General features: G+C 43.4%; 1 protein-coding gene and 1 long non-coding RNA gene across 5 annotated transcripts in view; both read right to left on the reverse strand.

Moving 5' to 3' along the window:
- The window catches only part of LOC144687829 (uncharacterized), a 701,476-nt gene that overhangs the window by 16,890 nt on the left and 668,237 nt on the right, over positions 1-16,349 (reverse strand). The window lies entirely within an intron of this gene.
- The window catches only part of smtnb (smoothelin b), a 413,005-nt gene that overhangs the window by 9,707 nt on the left and 386,949 nt on the right, over positions 1-16,349 (reverse strand). For 2 of the 4 annotated variants that reach the window (XM_078554317.1, XM_078554315.1), the window contains one exon: positions 10,837-11,002. The exons of the other annotated variants lie outside the window; for them this stretch is intronic. In XM_078554317.1, the coding sequence (XP_078410443.1) occupies positions 10,855-11,002 (148 nt within the window). In that variant the 3' untranslated portion in view covers positions 10,837-10,854. The remainder of the gene's footprint in view (positions 1-10,836; positions 11,003-16,349) is intronic. 4 annotated transcript variants of the gene reach the window in all.

Below are 16,349 nucleotides of genomic sequence, written 5' to 3' on the forward strand. Positions count from 1 at the left end.
ACTTCTCATCACTCCTGAAGATGCTGACCTGTGCTGGCATACGGTTCCACAGGCACTGACCAGCCTGTCATTCCTCACCCGAATAACTATTCTTCATGCGCAAGTTCCATTGAGGTTACCCAAACTCATGCCCACCCAATGTGCCCATGTGGACACTTTTGCATAGGGGTCACTAGATAACTACGAGGAACACCAAATCTCACTAACTTTCCCCTTCTACACCGGGGACACTAATTGTAGCACCTCATCTGCCATCCTGGCAAAGATCAGCTATTTGGGCAGAGGATCATACCAGTGATGTATATGTCAGTTTCACACAATTCAGTAAATCTATTAGGGCAGAAATTTGTTTGCATTTCAGAGTTTTCAGGTGCTAAATTGGTATTCTGCAGACCAATTTCATGGTCTTTCACCAGAGGTGTGCACAAAATGTAACCACAATCATGTTGGTTAAAGTACCTCTTGGACAGCCCTGACAGCCACCTGAAATAAACACTGGGCTCATTAAAATACTTAAGCAGAGGTCTTGTGCTTTAATTAAAACTCTTCCAGGAAACTATGTTTGGAGACTTCTTATTGACTCATTCTTAAGCAGGAAAACATGACACAAATGCTCAGGGATCAGGCTAGAACAGTGCTATTTAAAGGGAGCCCCACTTCCATTAAAGTACTGGGCAATCTCAAAGAGCTCTAACTTTTGAGGACCCAGCTGCAGATTGCTACTCCTCAACATCAGCTCGCAAAGTCTGAGATAGCTGGCCATGTGGAACCAACAAAGTTCCTGGGTCAGAAGCTGGCAGGGAACCAGACGTCCTGTTGTCCTGAGGGAGGACAGCAGAAGGATCTCCTATGACGTCAATGCCAATGTCATAAGGTTGTGCCTGAAGACTCTCATGACTTATATGAGAAGAGTGAAGGAGTGTAGTGATCCTTTGGAAGCTCTCCACATTCTAATCCATGTTTTCTTTCACGGTTTGAAAATCTGAGGAGATGCTATATCCCAGAGCTATGATGCAACAGTCTAAACTTTCAGTGAAACTGTCACAGCTGTCACCAGAGGCTCCATCATTGTGGACTTCACTGCAGTGTTCACAGAACTACCAACCTGTTCTACAGTTTTTTCAAAGTCCTGCTCGACAACTCAGCACACCACTATGCCACGGAGATCAAGTTTGCTGGTAGACTGCCCACTGCACTCAAAAGACCCTACTGTATAGAAATTAGTCCTTCACTGTAGGCTGTACCCTTGACATCTTCATCTTTGTCCTCGCACCAGGGCTAGGATGAAAGCTCTCCCTCCATCACGCTGCTTCCTGGGCTATTCCATTCCCCTGCCTATGACCCTGTGTACCAGTGATGCTTTTAAGAGCAGACTTCACCTTTAAAAATACAAATAAGACAGCATTTTTCCAGGTCCCAGGTCGTTGAGGTGGGTTCAGGGGCAAGTGGGATGGGATAGTTCCAGAAATTGACAACGGATCAAAATCCTGGTGATCCTGTCCTTTTTGGCCTTTCCTGGGGTGGCTCTGAAGGTGAGCAAGGTACCTCCTTGGAACTGTTGGGTAAGTAATAAAGAAGTTGCGATTGTTAGGAAGCCAATTATGAGCTGCTTGAGTCCTGGATCCTGGATTTTCCATCCCGACCTGTCATCAACTTGCCAGGTTCACTGAGGTGAGTCCACAGTGGAAAAAAAGTTCTTCAGTGAAATTTTAAAAAACTGAACAGCTCCAGCCATGGCCATTGCAAGACTACTGTTCAAAGCACTTCTTCTCTCAAAGAGTGCCTACACTGACTGATAGGAAGTAATTTCATCTGTGTGGCGCTTCACTTACCTTCAGCTGCAGTAATGCGCTCCCAACCTTCAATTTAAGCAGCTCCACCTTTCACCTTTGCTGAGGGTCAAGAACAGAGGCCACACCACTGCCAGCTATTCCAGCAGCAGCAGGATCACCAACATCAGCTGCCTTCTCCTCAGCCACATGTCCCTCCACAGAGCAGATGGGATCGACACCAAGATCCAGCTAGGAGGTGAGACTCCCAACACAGGGTTTAAAGGCAGAACATCATCTCTATCAACATAACTTGTCCCATTGTCTCAGAGACTCAGGCTGTCATGGCAGGCCACTGCGGACATCTACAGCCTCCTGGAAGAAGGCTTCCTTCCCAGTGGAGCAGGTGGGCATGAATTGGCAAAGGTCTGCAAAGGGCCTGACACCAGAGGGCATGGCATGCACCCACCCAGATCTCTTCCTCTCACCAAGTTTTGTGCTCTTTCCTGCAAGTAGAAAAGGCAAAGAGGTGCGAGTCGTTATAATGGCTTGAGTGGACGGACGGGCATCATTTGTCAAGGATTGCTGTGAGATATGAATCCGAGAGGGCAATAGGCGGAGGATGAGTGTGAGCAGCTCAGATGGCTGTGTGAAGTACCTGGGGATAGAGGAATGAGTGGAGCTGCATGGTGTGTTGATCTGAGGAATGCTCTGCAGGAGAATGCTGGGCAAGTTAGAGTGTGGGGCTTGACACCTGAAAGTGTTATGTTGCTCATCTGTCATGCTCTCCTGAGGTCCTAGATCCTCTTGCTGGACTTTTTCCAGGTTGGAGGGACCACATACTGATGTTCACTTCCACCACACCTGCTTGGTCAGAGAGGTTCTCCTCTTCCTCCTGTCCTTGGTAGAGCTCATCTCACTGTCGTCCCTCAGATACTACAGAAGGACTACCAGGCAAGAGTGAGGGGTCTGGGGAGCATCCAAGTCTCCTCTCCATTCATGTGGTTGCTGCAGGCTCCAAGTGCTGGTAAGCTTTTCTTACCTCTGCCATGGTCCCTTTAATTGGAAGACCTTTCTTTGACAGAATGGAGGCATCATCCTGCCCACCCTCCCTAACTGGTCTGGAACCTGGAAGTGGGGTCACAATTAGTTTATTCTGTAAAGAGCAACCACTGGCCACTCCAATCAGAGAGTCAGGTTCCAGACCCGAAATGGTCCCACAGTTCTGGCAGGGCCTAAGGTGCTAAGATTCCACCCATATTGCCAGTTTTTGAGATGGTAATTACAAAGATTGTTGAGTGACGCCATGGTCATCATGAGTGCTGCCCGCTTCAATTACCTCAGCCTCTGGGTATGCTGCATTTGCTTCACCTGAAAGTGAAGAGAAGAACAAGGATTATCCTTCAGTGTCAAGTATAAGCAGAGGTCGGTAAGTGGCTTCTGAAAGCAGCTGCATTCTTTCAGGCATAAGTTTCTGAATATGAGAAGAGAAAGAGTGCAAGATGGACAAGTGCTCTGCAAGATACATCCTCAAGCCTCACCACTTGTCAAATCCAAAAGGTCCTTCTCGACTGCAGAGAGCACCTAAATGGGATGCTCTCCTTCCTCCTGCTCTCAACAACTCTGTTATTGTTCACCAGCTTGGCCTGCAAGAAATAAGGGAGAGCGCTGGTCGTGGTCTAGTAAGATACTTCGTGGGTGTACATAGCAAGTCCAAATATCGGTGCTTGTGTTTGAAGGTTAGTAGAGAGAAGGAGGTAAAAGCAATGATGGTGAGGATAGTAGGAGATACAGAGTATGGCAATGGAACATATAAGGTCAAGTGCTGTATGCTGCAATGAATGCTGCACCTGAGAAGCAGTGTACCCTTGACCTGCCATGTTGAAAACATGTCTTCCAGTTGCCTGCAGCCAAAGTATACCTTTAAAAGTTTCCTGTTGCCTTTAAATGAGGTCAGAAATACTCAAGCCTCCAATAAGATGAACTGCGAATGAACAGTGCGGGCGGTAGCCCACCAATTTCGTGATAATGAGGGGCTCTGACAAATTTGATTTCCTAGTTCAGCCACGTGATTAGGTGTATGCTGTCAGCACAGCACCAAGTTTGGGTCCAAAACAGGCTGATACATATTTCCACCCCATCAACTGAGCCATCAGGGCAGCTGGAACTATGCCCTATATTTTCCTTTCGTAAAAACAGGCATTGGAATTTGATAAGGGTAGTTTTACAAATAAGAGACTAAGAAAGTAGCATGGCACTTAAAAAATAAATCCTTCTAATTTATTTTTGGCAGGAAACAAATTCATTAATATAACTACAACCTTCCTTTTAAAGTCATAATGTGCAGGACTCAAAGGCATATTGTGATCATTGCCTCATAGAAGAAACACCATATAAAGTCAATGTTTACAGCACACAAAGGCAGTGACCTTCAAAGGTTGGAATAGTTCACAGATGCCTGTTAATTTTCTTGACAGAAAAACTTAACTTGTAATTTTTTTAAACATAAAACATACACAATCATTGATTGCAGCAATAACAAGATGTCAGGGGCTGTGGAAAATCTTTTCAATAAAGTGGCTTCAGTTTTGTACACTGTTTAGTAGCCAAGGAGACGCATGCTGCTTCACAAACAGACTGCTATATTAATGTAAGCCTTAGCTCAACCCTTCCCCCATTGTTATTTTCAAATTCAAGCCAAAATATGATGTAACCTAGCTTAAGGCTAACGCATCATTGACTGCCTGCATTGTTTGACAAGCAAACTCTCATCACTGGATGATATGACTTATCCAAATTGTGATAATTAACAAAAACATATTGTAAAAAAAATGCAGTAAAACATAATTTATATAATGCACACAGAATAGAGAGTTGACTTTAAAAGGAGCACTCAAAGAGCCCTACAGCACAGCAAGAGGCATACCAGCCAGTTTCTGCTGTACTTCGCTAGAGCAATCCAAAACTAATTCCAAAGCTCTGCCCTCTCTATTCTCTTAGTAATAACTTTCAATTGATCTCATTACTGACTCCCTTAGTAAAGAGAAACAACTTGTACAACATAGAATAAATGGGGAAGAACTATCAAAAACCTAAACCTTTTGTAAGACCTCTCTACTCAATGATATTCTCTCCTTCCTGGTATCAGTCCACACCATATATTTTCTAGACTTAATGTCCTTTTTATAGTAGGGTACCCTAAAATGCATACAGTATTATAAATAGGGCTCTGCCAATGTCTGTAGAAACTAATCATTACCTAATTACTCTTGCTGCTATTTCTAAAACCCAAAATGCTAATAGCTTATTTATGGTTTTATCAATCTGTACTCATGCTTTCATGGAATTATGTATTTGGCTCCCTAGGTCATTCCATTATCTATCCCTTCTGCATCGTTCTTTTTAGCTTATTACTTGAGTTCATTGCTTTTCTTCCCAAAATACATTGGGCAGAATTTTCCGTGCCCACTGGCTTTGGGCGTGTTTGACAGTATGAGCGGACAATATGACAAGAAGGCCAAAAATCAGTTTCACAACGTCATGAAACCAGTTTGCAATCGTCCGCTCCGCCTTCCAATGGCGGGCCACGTTTCCCACCGTCGGACATCGGGAACCACATTGAAATATATCTGCATATCATTATAAGCCCAGCTCGCCAGAAGCATCCCCCACGCTGGATCATCTGAGTACATCGATTGCATGCAAGGGCTGCACTGCGGTTGAGGTGACTTGGGGGTGGCAAGGGCTGCACTGCTGTGGAGGTGACTGGAGTGGGGGGGCAAGGGATGCGCTGCGGCTGATGGTAGTGCACAAGCACCTGCTGGGTTGGGGGAAGTGAAGCGGCCCCGTATTAAGGAAACCTTGTATAAAGTAATCATTCCTCCACAGCTGAGACAGTTCAGACAAAGCCACATTGACATGCTTGGAGTTGGGCCTCTGGTTTATCTGCCCACTCAAGAAACACAGAGGCATAAAATTGCCACCAAATGCTCCTGAACTTTTCACCCCTTGAGCAGAGTTATGAGAGTTTTAGTGGACTGCAGAACAGTTGGACGAGTGGGCACGTTGTAACAGTTTCCTTGTTAAAGCCGGCCATGGAGCAATCACTGGTGGAGGTGCTCACAGCCCCTTGCAATGTCATCATTCAGGTTTGGACCAGTCTCTCCTATGGTTGAAGCTAACAGTGCAGCCTTGCAGTGCAGGTTGGGAGAATGCCTGTGCCAGAGCTGAGAGCACAGCATGCAGTCCAGTGGGTAAAGCTACCGCCAACTGGTCAGGTGGAGCAGGGCAGAGGTGGGTGGGGTCTTGTGTAGACATGCAGCGCACTAAATTCTGGCCATCCAAGTGGTGGCCAACACTCTTTGGGAAGCACTAAGGGGCCTTCAGACTTCACCAAGAGGGGTTCTTAGAACACCCAAGCTAACCCATGCATCCCTTTCTTTCATCCAGCAGGAGTGCAACATCAGGAGCACATCATCAGGAGAATGGAACCTGATAACCTAGCTGTATGGCTCATGGCGTACAGGGAAGGAGATGAAGGAGAAGAGAGCGACCGAGGCCACTGGCTGGGCAGAGGGAAGAGCAGCAGCCTCAGGAAGAAGGGGTGGCTGGGGCTCCTGCACACACCGCTGAAGTGCCACAGCGAGCAGTCACTGTTCAGCACCTAGCTAGACCCAGGGTCTATAGACGCTGCCTTTCATTCCTGCAGATGACCAAGAACCAGTGCCGCTGAAGACTGCGATTGCCCAGGGAACTGGTCAGTGACATCTGCCAGCTGCTGCAGGATTCAGCGCCGTGGGGACATGGAAGACACCCACTGCCCCCCACTGCCCACAGCCATAAAGGTGATTGCGGCACTCATTTTTATGCCAGTGGCTCCTTTCAGGGTTCCACAGGTGACCTCTGTGGGATATCGCAAGCCTCCATCCACAAATGCATCCATGAGGTCATGGATGCCATCTTCACGAAGGCACACAATTTTGTGCATTTTTCCCAGGACCAGGAAAGCCAGGATGCAAGAGTGATGGGATTTGCCCAGATCTTAGGTTTCCCACAGGGGCAGGGTGCCATTGGCTGCACTCACGTGGCGCTCAGATCTCCGTCGCAACAAGCCGTCAACTATGTCAACTAAAGGCCTTCCATTCGCTGAATGTTCAGCTGTAGTGCGACCACCACAAATGCATCCCTTAGGTCTGCGCACGAGTCCCAGGGAATGTCCACAACTCCTACATTCTCAGTCGGTCTCATGTGTGGGTGGTGAGTGGTCGCATGGACGGGATGAGGACAATGAAGGAGTGTATGAGAGAGTGCATGGTGATGACCCTTGAACTGGCAGTGAGTGAGGGCCCAGTGGATGTGTGATGGGTGTGAGAGTGTGTGAATTGAGAGTGATGAGAAGAGTGACTTATCCTCGCGGAATGGGGATCATCATTCATTCTCTTTCTGCACTGGGTGACTGTCCTCTTTTGCAGGACTTGGCACTGACCACCACTGCCACCACCTCCCCTGCTGGATTGGTGATGTTGCTGCCCCCCCTGCAGCCAGAATGGGGGTAGAGGACATCACGGCAGGCCTCCACTACATCCAAAAGGCGCTCGAGGGACGTGTCGTTAAACCATGGGGGTGCTGCAGTCTTCTTGCATTTCGGGGCCATGTCTTCTTTGCAGCAGTTCTTGTCTGGGAGCACTGAGAGGTGTTCGCGCAGCTACACTTTAAATATGACACCCGGTGTGATGAAGTGGTGAGGTGATAGCATGGCGGGTGAATGGGAGCCTGCCTGCCATCAAAATGGCATGTTTCCCGGGAATGCATTTTAATGAGGTGGGATTGGTTGATACAGCATGAAAAGCCACCATTGCAGCTGGCGGGTAAAACGTCCTTTTTCCCACCTGCTACTGCACTTGGTGCAAATCTGGGACGATTCCGCCCATTATCTCAAGCTTCTCTGCATTAAATCGCATTTGCCACCAGTCAGCATATTAATTCAACCTGTGCCCCCCTGAAGTCTTTCACAGACTCCATTATTATATCGGCAAACTTTAATCTTGCACTCCTTATACCCAAGTCAAATCAACTATCTATCTATCCATCCATCTGGAACAAAAGTGGGCCCAGTATTGATGCCTGGGTTACTCCACTTCCATCTTTTCCACAGTGCAGGCAAAACTCATTAAATCTAATCGATTATTTATTGCCTGTCAACCAACCTTCTATTCATTCTACTACAGAAGTTTAAATCTTTGTAACAAGCCACCTGTGAGGAACCTTATTAAATGCTTTCTGAAACTGTTTGTATTATGCCCTCTACCGATGATTTGGCTTTTCTTTTAGTGCAATAGACCCAAGTGATAGGTATACATTTGCATTTCAAACGTTCTACACACAATGTGCCAGAAATTATGTTGAAGGGATCGGTAATCAATTAAATCATTGACTCTTTAGAAACTACTTGTGGAAATGAGTGGTTTTCCCAGTAGCTTTCCAATTGGAAAGCAAAAGGACACAAGAGAGGAGGGATAACAAGTCAGGGGGAGGGAAATATTCTTTTCTTTAAACTGGCATTAGTTCACAAAGCTAAACTGTTATACATTTATGTGTATAATAATGCTATACTGAAAAGTATAACGGAATGTATAAATTAGTAAATTTTCACCATTATGGTACAGTTTACATCTGCATCCTTAGTTTAGTTCCTGCTTTTTAAAAATTCTTTGATTTTTTTTTAGGTGCTTTTATACCTATTGAATCACTGAACAAATCATTAAATGAATTTGTAGCATAAAGGTTTATAAAGTATTTGCATGTATATAGACTAGAATGAGATCCTAACCAGAGTACCAACTTGATACAGTAAACTTAAGAGCCATGTATTTTTCCATAAAGTAGCCTAAATTGAAATGAAATTATGTAATTTAACCAGTATTTTCATAACGACATGGTGGAAATTCTTTGCTTCTGTTTTTTTTTCCCTTCATTACCTTCTGATCTTGTTTCATGCTGGCACACTTTCATGAGTGTTGGCAGCCATCTGATATTTGCCCAAATGGTTGTTTTTTATGATTACCTAACTCAGCCTATCTAGATTCAGATTTTTGATCTACAAGGGAGTCGAGGATTATGGGGGTGGTGGGGAGGCAGGAAAGTGAAGTTAAGGCCACAACCAAATCAGCCATGATCTTTTTGAATGGCAGAGCAGGTTTGAGGGGCCACATGACATACTCCTCCTTTTTCTTATGTTCTCATATGCCAGAGAAGATGGTATAATGAGTAGTGTGAATATAATTGAGTTATTTTAAACAAAGGTGTGCCCTTTGCTGATAGCAATTAGTCAGTACACAGAAGTAACTGCATCCTTATATTCTGGTACAAATATAAACAGGGATCTCAAGGTAAATTATTTAAAAATTAGGTCCTAGATCATGAACTGTTACTTAATAACAAAGTTTAATCCCCATCTAAAGCATGAACTTATTTTCAAAAAGACAAATTAAAATTACCTTAAAGTACAGTATGGATTAATAGTGTGGATTAAAACAACAAGAATTTCAAAAGGGCAAGTAAGTTGCAGATTTTTTTCAATCCAATCTTGAAATATTTCAGTAGCAGAAATATATTTCCTGCTTTTTTCATTATTTGAAATTCCATACAAACTAATATTCAATGGGCTTCACATACAGATGGTATTCAAGGACAAATGACTTATTAGGCGCAAAAACACGTGTGTGAGTTTGCATCAACATTTTTCCCATACTTATTTTTTCCTTTATTCCACTGCCACACCATGGAAATTCCTCCTGCTTTTATCATAGGTTATGTTCTTAAATATGTTATGTTCTTAAATATGAGTTACAATTAATGAGCCCGATTTGCAACTGTTCCCTCACAAAAAATGTAATTTGAAAGAACTGAGACAGAGGAGGACAAAAAGTGAAGGTCAACGTGTCTTGCTATTTTTAAGGCAAGCCTAATTGAAGCTGTGATAGATCTTTTTGCCCCATTCTATAAGGAGACATGCCACTGATTGAGCTGCCAGACCCCTCCTTCTCAATAACACAGCTCAGCTACTTGAAAAGGCACCAATACCTCAGCTGAGATCAGGAGCAAAACAATGAATAAGTAACATGTGGGAAAACTTTAAATAACATTCAGAATCAAACTGTTTTATTGAAATTCTGTCAAGAATTAGGGAGAGCGTGAGACAGTGGGTTGAATTATTCAAGGTACTAAATTTCTCACCCACTCCCCCAGCTAAAAAGTCAGAAGGGAGCCCACTGAGGAGAACACCGGCTATTCTGCAGCCAAATAACTGCCAGCTAGCCATTAATAGGCTGGAGGCAGGATTGCTGTCCTTCTGGACTGGAAAGACCCGCCTCAGAGAGCTGTCAGTCAATTAGAAGCCAGCATCTCTCCAGTACTTGAGGACAGAGGCTTGCGGCGTTGGATCAAGATTTGGGTCAGTGTTTGGGTGTCTTGCCAGGTACCAAGCTGACAGGTCAAGGTGAGGGGGGCAGGGAGCTGGGGTTTGAGAGACCATGGTGAAAGGACAACCTTGGGGCGGGGGTTTGGCCCTCTGATGGATCCAAGGGGCCCGTTAAGGAGGACATCCCCACCAGCCCATGCAGGCAGGTTCTCCTCTGTATTTAACATGCCCCCCGCCTTCAAACTCATCAGCGGGGAACACTAAATCCAGCCCAGTGAAACATGAATATAGTAGAAATGCAATGAAACAAGTATATTTTCATCATAAAAATAAAACATCACATTCTGAGAAGCTGCATGAGCTAGATTCAGAGAAATATAAACAGATATAGAGAGACAAATAATTAAAGAGGGCCAAGCATTTATTGCCTTTCTAAAGTTCCTTTATACCACTCCCAAAATAATGGAAGAGAGAGAACAATTGTATCCTTAAAAACCAAAACTCAGGAGCAGTACAGCAGCAAACAGGGAGAAGTTCAAAGAATAGTTAAAGTTGATAAGAAAAATTTGGATAGGGCAGAAAAATAAAGAACTTACTTTTACCAAAGTCTGCTAAGGCCTAAAATTTCTAAATCAGATAAGGTCTCACCCTTCACTCCGTTAATCCCTAGGAGGAGGTTTTGGTTTTAACCAGACCCTTCTGCACCAGACAGCGATAATATTCCTGAATGTAAGTGTAAACACATTTCCAGTCGGGTTCCTTCATCCGCACCATATCTTCCACATCCAGTAGCTGTGGGCAGTCAGCATGCTTCCTATGGGGCCAGAGAGAGGGTCAAACAAGAGAGGAGACGGGACACAACAGGGAACAGAAGGAAAGAGGGAGAAAAAAAAAAGCAAGAAAAAAAAAAACAAAAAACATAAATTACATTCTTCAGTGACATACAATGAACGAAAAGAAAAATCATGCTTCATGATACAGAACATCAATAACATTGTGCTCAATATGCATCCATTGAACATGGAATGCAGCACATGACATGAATACAATAACTACATTAAAAGCAATGGTTCCAGTGAAAAATGGGGAAATGTGTAACTGTTGGAAGAACATATATAACAATTATGAGTGTATTAGCGATGATTGCACACAAAAGACCAACACAGAAAGTTAAGTAAACAAATTAAAAGTTTTGAGAACTAAAGAGCATTCTATGAAAAAAAAAGCAAAAAAAAAATCTCAGCAAAAAACAGTATGAAATCTAATCCAACAATAACAGTTCCACCTTTCCCTTTGCACAAAAGGCAAAGATTGTAGCAAAGCGGTATCTAATAAAAAAATACCCTCAGGGGCTAAAAACAGCCTGTATCAACATGTCGCTATAACCTAATGATTCACTTCATTATACTATATCTGAGTCAGTTGCCGGGGTTAACTCATTCTCATTTTAAAAAATAAATTAATGAAGCTCACTGTTCTAGCAGATAAATAATTGTTCAAGTGTGATTGATCAGAATTGGGTTGAGCAACATGCTTTTTAGTTTGCAATGCAGATAGGCAAATGTAACTGCACATTTGATCTTCTCAATGAGAAATAAGCAAAACCTCATTTAAAAAGAGAGAGATATAGGGAGCAAACAAGAGCAAGACAGAAAGAAGAGATAATTTAGCATCTGGAAACCTCTAATACACCCTCCTCCACAAGCATTAACTGTAGAGTCAAATCTTTCCCAGAGGGAAGATAGTCCTTCTAAGAGTCTCCCCTGTAGGACACTAAAATTTGATGGAAAGGCAAGTTTCTCAGTTAAGGCAGAGAGTTTAAAGCAGGTTATCCTGTGACAATCATTTTGGGGAGTGGCAGGTGGCTGGGTTAAAAATTCAAAGAGTATTTCTCAAAAGATACAATTTTAGATGAATATCTTTTACCTCACATTCAATTGTCACTGTCATAATTTTAAAATAAAAGTTTTGGAATGTTGAGGAGCAGTATTTAATGGAGGCAAGATGGGTCTTGCCCACCTGGTGGAGAGCCCTGTGTGAAACTTTATACCGGGCCTTTCGGTAAGGCCCAGTACATTAAGTATCACTCACACACTTAACTGGACAGTGGCGGGCCTTCCCAGGATCAGGGACCCTGGGTATGGAAGTTCCATCCACTGAGAGCTGCTGGCCAATCAGAGGCTGGTAGCTTGATTGAATAGCAGTGCCACCAGGATGGCGGTGGCTGCTGCCAGTACAACACCCACCAGAGGCTTACTATCATCACCAGATCACAGGCCACAGGTGAGTGATAGCGGGAGGGGAGTCGAGGGGAAGGTGGTGGTGAGGGAGGGTCGGCAGCAAGGGGCCCCCCCCCTTCACCTTCTCGCTGCTGGAACCCTTGATCAGACATTGTGTCTTTGAACAAGGGACACCCCCACCTCACCCCCAGAAGCCTGCAAGAAACCACGCATGGGTTTTTGTGTTGTGCTCTCTGTATGGCAAGCCCTCTGCCCATCACTGGGTGAATCCCAGTGATGGCAGGTTGAGACCCTTAAGTGGGCATTAATTACGCACTTAAGGGCCCAATTGGCAGCAGATTGTCCATGAACCATCCTGCCACGGACTTAATCAGGGTGAAAGTGGGAAGGCGATGGGGTCCCCATCTGCCACTCACCCACCTTATTAAATGCTCCCCCACCACCAAACTTGCCACGGAGGAGGGCATTAAATTCTGCCCGAGGAGTCAATTATTGAACTCACTCCAGAAATTTTCTTAGATAATACATGTTGGGCGATAGCAATGATGGGCATTCCAGCCCATCTATTATGTAGACTTGTGACATTCATAACCCCTTCCCACTATTTTGCTCTCTAGCTCCATTAAGAATGGAGTGTATCAGTATTCATAGCACACAAAGAGCAGTTTGCCAATTTTCAGTATCAACAGAATTGAATTCAAGATGCAGCTCGATGATATTGCATGTTCCAGCTTTCCTGAGTGTAGCCCTCAAGTAAACCTGTGCTTGCATTGTTGCATTGTAGTTCGACTAAAAAAGTTAGAAGTAATAATTTCTGAGGCTAATATTTGTCTTTATTATTTATTTTGAGCATCTTAAAAGTTACTTCCCTTCAGAAATATCTTTGATATGTTTATTTGGGATTGCAACCAGCTTCAGATAATGAATGGCATCTATTTTAAAAACAAATAGATTCTTCTGTAGCTTTTAGTCTAAAATGAACAATTCTTGAAACAACAAATAATAATTACACTGTTGATGAAGGACTGAGTGATCCATGTTATTCAATTTAATCTGCTACTATATTGAATACAAGAAATGCATATAACTTCCCTAGCACAATAAAGAAAGATAAGAGTTTTATTCAGGATCACATTTTTCTTAATCATGAGGACCATTTATGCTTTTTCTTTTCCATCCCAAATTAAATTAATTAAACATATTAATTTATTTTCTGCCTTCTTTCATTTTCCTAAAACCTTTAACCATCTAAATCCAACCATTGAAGAATAATACATTCTTGGAGTTTTGAACACATACATACACACAGTAATAGCATGGCTTGATGAAACAAAAACAACCTCCACTTAAACATTGGGCAAAAGTAGTGATGGCTCCAGCATACTAATAGGATTTGAGTCCACATCCACAATTCTCCACAGGATAAGTTTCCAATCTCAGAAAGGCTGTCAAATTCCTGAATGCATGCCAGGCACTTCTCTGCAAAGAGGGAAAGAGTCACCCCATGCCATATTTGTGCATCTTTCAGCAGTTGGATTAAGTGCATCTGGACCATGTGAAGCACCAAGATGCAGGTCTCCTGCTTGCCCTCTTAGCTGGGACATGGTGCACAGTGTGGTAAGACTTAAATATGGGAAAATCACTCATTTTAATAACACTCGAAGGCTGGAGGGAAAGTCACTTGAGCAAGGTACTGGAAGATACCTGGCATCCAAGAAACCATACCGTAATAAGCAGTCAGTGCCCTAAGGAAGCGATGGATGAAAATACCAGAGAAAAAATTGTAAGTAGAAATAAAGAAGGGTAGAGGAGAAGAGTAAGGCAGCTTTGAAAAAAAAATCTAGATAAGAAGTAATGTTCCCATTCTGTCTTAAAGATTTATAACCTTGAAATCACTAAAAAATATTTACATTACATTATCTACATTATTCCTATCACTGCCACCCAGATGCGATGAGCAAATATAGTACAGTTTAGAAGTTCACACGTCATCTTCCTGGTTTATATGATTCAATAGCATACCGAGTGGTGCAGTAATCCATTTCTCTACATCCAGTATTAGAAGCCACAGATTCCCAGTCAAGAATTAAAACAACATGAACCCAACTGCAACAATTTATTTAACATTACATTTTCTGAGATTATTGATCATGTCATTTAAAATTTAGTATAAAAGTTTGAATGAAAAATTGATTGCTAAAATCATCACAACCCCACAAGTTGGCAGACAGTCATGAAGGCATTGCTTAGAACATATGCAATAAACAGAGAGCTCCAACTAACCTGTCAAATGTTCATGGTGTGCTTATCATAAAGTTCAGAAATATCATAAACATTATACATGCAATAAATAGGATGTGCTTAGTATATCACAACCCCAGAAAATCTTCAAGCCTGATTTATCACTTCCAATAATAATTAGACTTAAACATTCTTTAAAAATGTACTGTAGTAACACCACTAAAGATTCCAGAAGGGGAAAAGAAAATAGGGGATAAACCTTAATGGAAGACATGAATGATATCTATACTGAAGCTAGGCCTTGTACTGAAGCCGCGTTTGTACCAAACTAACCTCCTACAAATATCAGGCATGCAGCAATATTAGACTGTACACAACAGGCCAATACTAAAACTAATCTAAACGAGCACAAAGCCTGCATCAAAAGCAGGTAGTACCAAAATCAAACCTGTATTGACATAAGGGTTATCTCTTGTCAACCCACAACCAGACAAGGAGTAGGGGTTTTGGACTGACTTCACTTGTAAACTTAGAGCTGCAGGCTGACTTGTCCACACAGTGCACAACTTCTTTTTAAATGAAAGGTAAACTTTTACTGTCTGGTTTACATATACAAAAATTATTGGCCATTCACCCCAAAACCAGACAAGTGGCACCACCTGGAAGACAGATATCATGCTTGTATTAGCATACACCAACACCAGGGCCCAGGTGTTTGTCACAACGGAAAGGTTCTCCATCATGGTAAAAATCCTGGAAATGGCTGAAGTTTCTAAGCCCCGCCGCTGAACCTGGCATTTCCCACCTTCACAGGGGCAGGACTGGAGCAAGGCTGGGGTTTGCTAATGCGTGATTCGTGGTGACAACTGGCCTTTTAAATCACCCATGCTGATTTTTACCCAACTGCATGAATTCCGAAGTATGCAGAGCAGACCAGGTCAGAGGAGGTCTGTGTTCTGCGCATTTGCTTTGGAGAGCCAGGGTACCCCCTAGAAGAGGTGAGGTACCGTTGTAAAGTTATACTGAAGTTTTCAGTTAGTGCCCCGAAGTGCCGGGAACTTAACTTCCACTGTCCTCTTGTGACCCAAGGAAGTGGGAGGGCAGGGCTGCTGGTCTGCCAAGGCAATTTTTTGTTGTTCCCACCGAATCTTGCAAGGAAGAAATTAGTGCTTCAGAAGTACACATAGTGCTTTTTCCAAAGAAGCATAGAGGATGGGCATGGTACCCTCTCACATAGAGGCAATAGAAGTCAGTCAAAGTGAGCAGCTGGAGACCAAAAAGAGGACCGAAGATCATGAGGTAGAGGCAGCGGCACGAGCACCAGGAAGGAGCAGGAGGAGGAGCAGGGGGAGGACAACCAGGGCGTACAGACAGGGGACATCATACCTCAACATGACGGAAAACCAGTGCCAAAGATGATTCAGGTTGAGTGGTGATGTTATGACAGACATTCATCGCATGGTGTAGCAGCCAACTGGGGCCACAAACAATCGACCCCCATGCCCTCCCAGTGGCTGTGAAGATAGCCGTGACACTGAACTTCTATGCCTCAGGCTCTTTCCGGGGTTCAGCAGGAAATCTGGATGATATATCCCAGTCAGCAGCAAACAGATGCATTAAGGAAGTGACCAATACCCTGTTTGCTCATGTGGGGGAGTACATTAGATTCCCCATGGATCT

Source organism: Cetorhinus maximus, chromosome 12, assembly GCF_964194155.1.
Source record: "Cetorhinus maximus chromosome 12, sCetMax3.hap1.1, whole genome shotgun sequence".
Taxonomy (NCBI): Eukaryota; Metazoa; Chordata; class Chondrichthyes; order Lamniformes; family Cetorhinidae; genus Cetorhinus; species Cetorhinus maximus.